Below are 11,401 nucleotides of genomic sequence, written 5' to 3' on the forward strand. Positions count from 1 at the left end.
TCCCAGCTTTGCTAGAGGTTCATTGCTCACTCACAGTTTGAGCCAACACAACTAGCAGATTCTGAGAACAAGGAGAATCAAATCAATACTCATTGCCAATCATGGAACATTTTAAAGTAAAGCTAGTGGAGTGGGCAGGGGAAATTGTAAAGGTTAAGGATGTTGATAAGTCACTTTCTATCCACTTCAGGACCACATGAGAGGGTGAGATTTCTGTGGCTGGGGATGCATGTGCTTAGTAGCTGTTCTTTGCCAGCAGCCACGGTTTCTCTGCTCTCCAGGCCACACGGCAGGGCTACAGGTGTTTTGGCTTCTTCATTAGGGATTTTTATGGGGTGATAATCCTCATGGGAGACTTGGACTAATGAGGAATCTTGTTCACTGTCTGGGGGCAGTGGAAGGACATAGGGATTCTGTATGATGGAAATCTACCTGCCACATTGCCCACCCACTCAAACCTGAGACCCATCAACACCCAGGCCCGATACAGGACAGCCCTGAAGTACCTGCTGATCAGTAAATATGTGCTAATAGCTGTAGTGAGGAGGGATGCTTTCCTGAATCAGGACCTGAAATGTCAGAAATTGATTTCTAAAGATTTACTTGTTTCCATATTGGTTCGGGGAGGGTGGAACTAGACTCTATCCCATAATGCTCAGAGTCCCCACCTCTCAGGGGGCCCCTAGGGTTTCAGTGGGTTCTGTGCAGTCCTGTAAGCCACACAATGAAGCCAGTCCTGGGCTGGATAAAGGATTTTGCTGATGCTCTTCTAAGTAGAGCTGATCTCCCACGCAGGCGGGGGGTCTGTCAGATCCTTTCTCCGGTGTCCAGACTGCAGCGGGGTGGGGAGGGAATCAAAGCAGGACATTACTGCCTACCAGCAAATATTTACCCTCGTTTACTTCTGCGATGTTCACAATTTCAAAGACTAAATCTGACTCTGCTCTCACCCCAGAGGCTCCTTGTTGGGGACTGCTCCCCTCATGGCAGCAGGCAGGGGAGCTCTCCAACATGGTGCACTTCGCAGGATGTTCCACATTTCGGCTGGATCCTGTTCTCTCGTTTGGTCAAGCCATGCATGTTCTGCAGTCCCCGTACCGTCTCCTGCACAGAGCATCCATTAGCCGCAGGGACAGGACCCATTCCAGGAGCCCGAGTTCTACTCTCCCCTCCACTTGTCGCTCCTTAGAGCTCTGGGCATGTTACAGCCCTTATCACTGACCATTGCTAATATGACAGAGACAGACCCCAGTTCCAGTCACACTGCCTTCATAGGAGGGAGCTGTGGGCTGTCTGCATGTGGGGAAAACTAGGACAGTCCTCCAGCCAGCAAAGCTCAGAGCTCCTGGGTTGGGAGCAGGGATAATTCCACTCTCTTGCCTCTCTGAGGAAGGTTTATCCCATGGGACAGACTGTATAACTTCTCTGTCGGGCCCTGAGGCGAGGGAGGGGTGATCTGTGCTTGGAAGTGCATGTCTGGGAAACAGGCCTCAGCCATGGCCTTTTGCCAGGGGAGAGCTGACATCACCAGGGGAGATATCTGAGCGGCAGTTGGGGGGGCAATAACACAGAGCTAGGCAGCAGGGAGGGGCACCAGGTTTTCCTTTCAGTGTTTAAACAGCCTGTAGGTGAGGGCACACTGCTTACAAGTATATCCTCCTCCCAGCCCCCTCCTTCCTAAATACTGTCTGGATAAAAGCCCTGCAGTGTAGGGAGTTCTCCATGGGGATAGCGAGCAGTTGACTTGTACTCCATAGTTGGCAGGAAAGGTTTCTGGGTTGACTGGAAACAACCTCCTTTCATGCACCTTCCCCACCTCACGCGTTAAAGACAATAACATGACATGTTCCCTTTGAAATGGGAGGTTTGTGTCTCACTTCCCCATCTGTCTGCGTCACTGTGAGGCTGAGCACTGCTGCTGTCCCACACCTGACAGTAATAATCAGCCTCGTCCTGCGCTTGGACTCCAGTGATGGTTAACGTGGCCGTGTTACCGGAGTTGGCTCCAGAGAATCGATCAGGGATTCCGGAGGGTCTGCTGCTATCGCTATATATAACAAGTAGTGGAGCACTGCCAGGTTTCTGTTGGTACCACTGCACACTCTTGCTACCAATGTTGTTCCCTGAGCAGGTGAGTTGAGCCTTTTGCCCTAGAGACACAGACACTGAAGGCGGCTGGGTCAGCACGTACTGTGCCAGAGAACCTGGGACAGGAGAAAGCATTGTGACAAAATAAGTCAGCAACATTGACTTTATCCCCAGTTAACATGATCTGCAGGCAGCTCAGGGGGAAGCTTGCCCTTTTGTAGTACCTGAGAAGTAAGTGAGCAGCGTGAGGAGCAGAGGGACCCAGGCCATGGTGGGAATCCAGACGAGCTCGGCTTCCTGAGGCAAACGGGTCTCAGGCTGGAACCCTCCGATTCTCTCTTAAACCCCCAGTGCTAGAGAACGGCCCCTTCATGCAAATCTGCTCCCTGCTCACTGGCTGCTCAAGCATGTTCACTCACCCATCTGAGAGGGGCAGACACAGGGGCCAGTCTCTAGGCCCAATTCTTCTCTGTTTTTCATCAGTGTAAATCCGGGGTAACTCCACTGACTTTCATGCAGCCGAACTGTTGTACAAACAGTGTAAGTGAGTGGAGAACCAGGGCCTCTCTGCGTAAATTCAAACATTTAACGAAGTTTAAATATCATCCAGAGCCAAAGGCGTCCTGCTGAGTCACTGAACCATTCAAAGCCCATTGTTCATAGCCATAAAAGGATCCTTTACACATTAGAGTTAGAAATATCCTATCCACAGTGGCACTGCATTGGGGGGTACTTTTATATACCTGAGGACCATCCATTGCACCTTACAAAGTCTTCTGTAGTGTTAGCAAAGGAAGCTCCTGGTCTAATTGTATGGGAGGATAATAACCCATAATCTGGTGTTGGATAGTGTGATGGAGTAGGGGCTTTCTGTGTGGGGAATGGGAGAGCAGGGGAGGACTTTAGGGGATGGACGAGACCGGAGCCTGTAACCTGAGCTAGGTAAGGGAGGGGAAAGGTCAACACCTTTGCCCGGGAAGGGGAACAAAGGAAGGAAGTGGCAGGAGGGAAGCAGTTTGAGTTTGGGCTTGGGGCTGTGTGGGCAGAATTCAGGGTATCCTAGCTAGGATCCAAGCACCCTGAAAGCCCAGAAGGACTCGATGGAGGGGTCCTGACTGTGCCTGCAAGCTCTGCTGTAACCTGTGTTCCTGTTGTCCAATAAACCTTCTGTTTTACTGTCTGGCTAAGAGTCACTGTGGGTCCCAGGAAGCAGGGTGCAGGACTGGACTCCCCACACTCTGTGACAGATAGTTACATTCAGGGCAGCTCTGAACACAAAGGGCTGAGTCTGATAGAGAGAGACTTGCACTTGGAGGGGTGATAGTTATGCCATTGGATTGTAGGCTAGAAGAGGAAGGGATGACGTTAGTTCAGGGGGAGTTCTGTTGAGCTTCACTCTGGGTTTTTGCTCAGAGCTCAAGTTCATACCCCTGCTAAGCCTCTCTCAGCTAGTGGAAAAATGTATCAGCGAGCTACCAACAAAGTATTCTCCCGAGAGATTACTGCACTGAAGGTATTTCTGTAGTGTTTACAGGTCTATATAAGATACAAGGGAATGAGGAGGTGCCAGCAGAAGGGACAGATCATAGACAGGAAAGCAGAGGTGGGGGTGATGGAACTCCAAAGCAGACTATTTCCGAGGGAGCGTGGCCTGCAGGTTGGAAGAGTGCTCTGGCAGTCAGGAGACAAAATTTTGATTAGCAGCTCTGCCACAAACATGCTGAATGACCCTGGCCAAAGTCTAGACATCCCTGAGCCTAGATTTCCCCATCTATAAAACAAGGATCTTATTTTAGGGGTTCAGACTCCTCCCATCACCATCGTATCTTAGCTTTTTCCACAGAAAGTCCCCCATGACCAGCAGCCCTTCCTCCCATTTTGGGGTAAAAACAATGTTTGGGGTTGGGTTTGCGAGTTTGGTTATTTTTAGTTTATTAATTTTCTTTTCGTAGTTGGCTGCTTGGTTAATTTTTGTTTCATGTTAATTTGTTTCAGGGGAGTATTTTTTACTTTTTATTTTTTAGTCAGCTGGGTTTTGTGAAGTAGAAGGAGTGTGTCATGCGTGTCGTTCGTCCTCCACAAAGGCCTTCGTAATACCTTGCATGGGTGTTGGGAAACTTAAATCTTGATGACCAAAGATCTTGAGGTTCCTGGTGGGAAAGTGCTCTATAATGAAGACCATTAGTACGTTAGTAATAGGACAAGCTTGAGGGGGATTACTTGAAGCTATCAGGGTGAGATTTCTTAGCACAGATGAAAAGCCCTTGTAATCCACACCCACTTCTGTATCTCAGAAGCTTGTAGTAGAAAGGGATTTTTTTACAGCTTTCACATACAGTAGATGAAGAGCTCCCCCTAGTGGTTAACTTTAGTGTGTTCACATATCTGCTCTGACTGTTATCTCTTAACAGACAGTGAGGATCCCTGGGGGCCTGGCACGTGAGAGAGACCAAGAAGAGCTGTTTCCCTGCAGGCTGGGGAGGAACTGAAACACAAACACAAGAGACTCTCACCTGCTCTGGGGCTGCTTTACAAACTCAGAGCAGGGTCATGGAAAAGTCTGTGAAACCTCGGAACAACCCTAGGCCAGTTAATGGTTGAGAGTGAAATCTCTGCAGACTCGTGGTGTCCAGACTGGACCAGCTGGAGCCAGTGGCTGGGACTCAGATTCACTTTCAGAGTTTGGGAGTTCACTTGACACCGAACCGAGAAGGAAAAGGTGGAAGAACCTGATACCACCAGTACCAGACCCAACAAACTCCTGACTCCCTGCACAGGGACACAGTGAGCGTCACACAGTCAAGTCTCTGGTATTGACAGACGATGTCACAGCCAGACCCCACCCTCTGCAGCCAGAGCAGCTGCCAGCTCAGACCCTGGCCTGGGAGGATGTGATTTGCTCAGGGGATATTTCTGTCTCACTTCCCCATGTGGGTGTATCACTGTGAGACACTCCCCCACTGCCATACCACACAGCACAGTAATAATCAGCCTCGTCCTCTGCCTGGACATTGGTGATGGTCAAATACCAAACGTTGCTGGAGCTCTCCTTGGACCCTGAGAATCGGTCGGGGACCCCAGAACCCCTGCTCATGCTGCTATAGTAAGAGAGCAGGTATCGCAGAGGGCTGCCCGGTGTCTGTTGCTGCCAGGTCTGGGGATAGCTCTGCACCATGACCCCACTGCTCATGGAACAGGAGATTTTCACTGTCTGTCCCGGGGATGCGGCTATGGATGGCAGCTGAGTCAGGACAGGCTGGGCGCTGGAGGCTGGGGATACAATGGTAAAAGGTGTTAGCGCTCAGGGAGACCTGGCTCTGGTATCTCACATTGCAGGCCACTGAACAGGATACTTTTAATCCTCTCCCTTCCCCCTGTTCTCACCTGTGCACCACGTCCCCAACAGGACGACGAGGGGAGCCCAGAGCATGGTGAGAAGATTTCAGTCTCCTGCAAGAAACCAAGGTGGTCACACTGCAAATGCCTGGCAGTATCTGCTCCTTGTACTGAACTTGCTAAATAAGCAGTATGCAAGCTCCACCCCTTATGCTAATCTCCTCTCCTCTGAGCAGCCATGTGACCACCCAGAGCTGGGCCCATTGGAGGAGACACCGAGTTTTAGTGACAAGCTCCTGGCTTATAAAGGCAGACCCCACAGCTGGCCCAGTAGTAGAAGACTCAAGCAGAGATATCTTAATGAGTCATATAATCATGTAGTTCTTTTCTTAATTAGCCCCACAGCTCTGATGATGCTGTAGACACCATTAGCACCCTCATGAACTCTTGTCACATGATGTGTGACCCAAAGAACATAGCAGAACTGATCCAGGCTGGTGCACAGGGAAAACCCAGGGGGAGGCACCCACAATGGAGATTCACTCGTCACAATACCCAGGCCCCCCAATCACCTCACAGAGGATATATTGCCCCAGAGAGTCAAAAGAAAAACCTCAAGGATCCCAGACTGACTGTCACTTTGGTGACATAAAGGAGACAGAGCAAAGCAAGAGAAACAGAATAGAGAGGGATTCTGTTGTACAGCAACACAAATAATTATCAACCCATAAACTTCTACAGAGCCACCTGTGCTGAGAAACCTGTTCATTCAATGCATTTATCCCCTTTTTCTCTTCAGAAATCATCCACACAATTGTGGTTCCCATTTGTGTAACAAACACATTCTGTGAACTGAACTATGGGCTTTGCCTGTTCCTTATTGGATTTGTTGTCTGTCTGGTCACCTGGTTTTACTTCTGCTCTTGGACAGAACGGCTGGCAATTTAATAACGAGGAGGGGAGAAATCAAAGAGTTCAACACAACTCTGCGCAGACTTGTACCTTGGACCATCGTGCCAACGCATTCGCAGGAGTGTTTGTGCCATTTCTTTCTTTCAAGCCCCGTCCCTCTCTCCCTTCCCACTAGAGATGTTCATGGAGAAGAAATTGAAAGGCGAATGAATCACATCCAAGCGCATAGATGGGATTTGAGCCCAATGGAAATTAATGAACATCAAAATGCAACATTGCTCCCAGAAACAGCTTCTTGTATGGCACAGGGCATCACACCGCACCAGCAGTGTTCTAGGGCCCACAGGGGTCAATGGGTGGCTTTCTATTGACTTCAGTGAGCGCTGGAACAGGGCCGAGGAGAGCTCTATGCTGCCATGGCCTCTTGGATTTAGAAAGGAGTACAAGTGCTGAAGCCCTAATCTGGGCAGCAAACTAAATCCTCCCAAATCCATGTGTGTGAGAGAGGAGGGGATGGGGCACTGTCTCAATCTGTTCTGGTTTAGGCCCTGGGATGCTCCCCACACACAAAGATCCTTAACAGGCTCAAATGACCTTTATTCAGATGAGGGAAAATGATAAAATGAGGCTGAGAAGCACAAAGAGTCTCCTGGGAAAGTGGCCATCATGCCTAAGGCTGTGACTCTGTCGGGTTTTGTGGTGTGGCTGATCCCAGGGCTGTCAGAGCAACCACTCCTGGGACCAGCTGCTCAGACGCCTCATGGCCAGCAGCACTAGGCGCTTCTGGAGCGCACCCATGGCCGGCCCACCGGCCACTGCTCAGGCGGTCCCAGCGTGGCTGGCCCTGGGGAGCACCCAAGCAGCGATCTCGGGGCTGGCCTCAGCCCAGCTGCACCAGCCACAGCTCGGGCGGCTGGCCCAGAGGGAAAAATCCCAAGCAGCAGTCCCGGGACAGCTGGCACCAAGCAGCGCCCGAGCAGCAGTCACAAGAGTGGCCCCACGAAGCACCCAAGCAGCGGTCCCCAAGGCCTCGGAGCAGGGGATCGGGGGACAATCAGCCCCCACAGCCAGTGCAGGGGCTAGCCATTGGCCCCCTGTCCCCCACAATAACAGTGTCCTGGGGCCCCCCAGAGTAGCAGCGCCTGGGCCCCCAGAAGCTGCTAAGTTTTAGTCAGGGGTATTTATATAGTAAAAGTCATGGGCAGGTCATAGGCCATGAATTTTTCTTTATTGCCCCGCCCGTGACCTATCTGTGACTTTTACTAAAAGTACCAATGACTAAATCTTTGCCTTAATCATGAGCTGCCCTACAGTGCCCAACACAGAGACACTTGGCATTTACAGAGCCAGTGCACAGAACAGTGAATGGGGAGGGGTCTCTCGCAGGGACAGATTCCTCTGATTGCTCTAGGAACCCCTGGAGGGGGTGAGGTTTCTGTGGTTTCAGAGGCTGCGTCTAATGTTACCAGGGAATTGCCTGCTTCATTCCACGGCCATACCAGAGCAGGTGGGAGATCAGAGAAAGAACACGAACCAAGCAGCAGGCAGGGCACAATTTGTCCCTGTCAGGGCTCAACAAGAATAAACCTGAGCTGTCTTTGCTCTGTGACTAGCCCCCCTACTCCACAGAGAAGTTTGGTAAACAACTGGTGGAGAGAGATGAAAGCTGGTTTCCATGGGGATAAAATCTAGACAGGCCTGGGAAGATTTGGGGGCTCGTTAAAAATGCAGCCTCCACCCCCCATCCTCTGACAGATGCCCATGTACTATGCGGGAATGAGGTGCACCATCACATCTAGAGGCTCCTGGCACTAGATGGTTGTTTGTGTCTCACTCTCCCATCTGGTTGTGTCACCATAGACTTCAGTGCTGTTCCCTGATCAGGAGAGTCGAGCGTTTTGCTTTGGAGACACTGAAGGTGGCTGAGTCAGCACATATTGGGTGAGAGAACCTGAGACAGCAGGAGAAAACGCTGGATAAAACAGACTCAGCATTGACTTTATCCCCAGTTAACATGATCTGCAGGGAGCTAGGGGAAAAACCAACCCCCTCAGAGCACCTGAGCAGTAAGTGAGCAGCGTGAGGAGCAGAGGGGCCCAGGCCATGGTGGGAATCCAGACGAGCTTGGCTTCCTGAGGCAAACGAGTCTGTGGCTGGGACCCTCCGATTCACTCTTAAACCCCCAGAGCTGGAGAACGGCCCCTTCATGCTCTCTCTTGGGGGGAATAAATGAGCAGTGTGTGGTGCAGTGCCCCCCATTGATAGCAAGGGGTGGCTGAAATGTCTAAGGAGGAGCAATCGTTATCTCGTCAATTGCAGGCAAGAACCAAACTGTGCAGCCAGTGCCGAGCACAGGCTGGAGCAGGGGATGAAGACGGGAGGTTTTTGTCTCACTTCCCCATATGGCTTGATAACTGTGATTTGCACTACCAGTCCACACAGCACAGTAATAGTCAGCCTCATCCTCTGCCTGGACATCGGTGATGGTCAGGGCAGCGTCGTTACTGGATATGGACCCAGAGAACCGGGCAGGGATCCCTGAGAGTCTGTTATTAGTGTAGTATATAAGCTGCCGAGGAGCAGAGCCAGGTTTCTGCTGGAACCAGCCTGGATAGTTGCTGGTGGTGATGGCTCCAGTGCTCAGGCTGCAGGACAGAGCAACAGTCCCTCCTGGGATCACTGATATCGAGGGCTCCTGAGTCACCATGGGCTGCAAACTGACCCCTGAAATCAACATTACAAACTCAGTGCAAGGACTCCAGATCCTCACAAACCTCCTCACCTGCAAGTGCCCTTAATGTTTTTGTCACTGTAGCAAACAATTCCATCACCTGAGCAGTACGTGAGCAGCGTGAGGAGCAGAGGGGCCCAGGCCATGGTGGGAATCCAGATAAGCTCGGCTTCCTGACCCAAACAGGTCTCTGGCTGGAACCCTCTGATCCTCTCTTAAACCCCTAGAGCTGGAGAACGGCCCCTTCGTGCAAATCTGCCTGATACTGTTGGCATCTCATATTGAAGCTGAGCCCTGCAGATTGCCTGGGCAGAATTGTCTCTAAGGTCCCATATGACAGAAGTAAGAAAGGCCCCTCTGCTTTATCATTTGAGTGGGGAAGCCAATGTGATCCCAGTGCAGAGAGCTCCGACTGGGAAATGTGCCATCACTCATTTACCTACACGGAACACATGGATTATGATGGGATTTCATAACCTCCTCCAAACCCCTCCCCCACATACACTGCACTGAATTAGCAGGAACATTTCTGGTCCCAGTAACTCTGGGTAAAGCCATCAACATGCCTCTCCTGTGTGTCCTGTGGGGATGCCCTGGACTGACTGGTTCAGACTCTAGGGGACAGGATTCAGCTCTGGTGACTGACACCTAGGGAAGGAGGTGGAGATGGGACTTGAGGAGGGAAGTTGTTGGGGTCCCAACTGGAAAAGCTTTTGCTGGGAACTCGTGTTCCTGCTCTGATCTCTGTTCAGATCCCAGCACAGGGACAGGTCAGTGTAGCCCACGAGAATGACACGTGCTGGGTCCCAAAAGAACTTTGAATTAAACTGTTCCTGCAAAAATCACTGGGATTTTCGCTTCATACCTGCTCTGAGCACATACCCCATCTGCACCCACCTGCCTGCTCTTCACCCCTATCTGCCCCTTTCCCCAAACCAGGAAGGAGGTGATGGGGGGTGTCTGGAATCTGAAACAGGTTTGGGAGGGGACGGACCCTGGAGTGCAGAGGGCAGCGGGGATGCCTGAGGCTGGTTTCACACTATTGCAAAGGGGAGATTTCTTTGTATAGATAAACATGCCCGAGAACCCCAGAGATCCCTCTGTACCCCAGCTGTTGGTAGCCTTACGCTCCTCTGGCCTGGACAATGGACATTGTAGATGAAGACCTCTCACTGGTGGAGAAGGTTACATTTACAGCAGTTCCCAGCAGTCAGTCTAAGCTGCAGAACTCAGCTCTTTATAAGAATTGTCTCTAACCCCAACACTGCGTTGTGTGACCAGGATCTCTAGTCCCCTGGGATCTGGGCTCCTGGCAATTTATAACCTTGCTTGGGGAGCACAGACCTGGTGCTCAGGACCTGACAGCTGCCCTCACTGCCGAGCTTTGCCATGGGAAGAAGGAAACTTCTGCCTGATTCTACAATGATCAGCCGGGGAACCCAAGGGCTGAAGCAGCTGATGGCACCATTCCCTTCCCTCCCAAACTCCTCCCTTCCTGCTGAAACCTGAATTCTACTGGGCTCTGGCCTCCCTCCACACTGCACAGCAGACAGCCAGAGGCGCTTGCAAACGGGGGTTGGGCCCTGCTTTGCTGCTTCCTGCTGGGTAACGTGGGGCTGAAAGGTTTGACTCCCGGAGCTACAGGAGAATGGATCTGTGTTAGCACCACGGGGTCTGTGAGACACTGGGAAAGTTAGCTGGGAAATTCTCAGGTCTCACGGGCAGTGTTTGTGCCACCAGGGTTAGGAGTTGGAGGTCTTTGACCTGAGATGATCTTGAACTGTATCCTCAGCTTCCTTATGCCCTGCTGCCCCCATGTGTGTGTCTCTGAGGGCTGGGCCAGGACTGGGAACCAGAGACCCTGAACTGTCCCAAGAATCCCTGGTTCTTACTTTTGGCAAAGAACAAATGGGATTTTTACATCATCTATTATCGGATACATCCTATATCTGGACATTTCATCCAGGCGTGGGAAGGGGGACACACTAAACGATCTGATAAGTCCTTCCTCTAACTTCCAGGCCATTCAGGGTGCTGTCCAGCTGGTGGGGGAAAAGGGAAATGTGTTATGGGAGACGTGTCTCCTTACTGAAGGAGCATGTGGCCATCTGCTCCCAGTTTGAACCGGTTAGTCGTGGGTCTGTAACTCCGGGATTTATAGGGCAGGAAAAGCTGCTCCTTCTAGAGAGACTGAGCAGAGAGCATAACAGCGACTGACATCTCCCCTAGGAGGAGTGAATGGGGAGTGGTGCAGCAGCACACCCTGCTGATGCAAGAGGTGGCTGAAATTCATAAGAAGACGCAATTAGTTTTTATGTGTTGCAGGCAGGAAGC

The 11,401-nt window shown here is 51.2% G+C and overlaps 1 gene segment (V, D, J or C); it reads right to left on the reverse strand.

Moving 5' to 3' along the window:
- Positions 1-4,862: 4,862 nt before the first annotated feature.
- LOC115660722 lies at positions 4,863-5,563 on the reverse strand. The segment is given in 2 exon segments: positions 4,863-5,358; positions 5,473-5,563. Coding segments are annotated over 2 exon segments (447 nt in total).
- Between the last annotated feature and the right edge of the window lie 5,838 nt (positions 5,564-11,401).

The sequence above is a fragment of the Gopherus evgoodei genome, chromosome 13 (genome assembly GCF_007399415.2).
Source record: "Gopherus evgoodei ecotype Sinaloan lineage chromosome 13, rGopEvg1_v1.p, whole genome shotgun sequence".
Lineage (NCBI taxonomy): Eukaryota > Metazoa > Chordata > Testudines > Testudinidae > Gopherus > Gopherus evgoodei.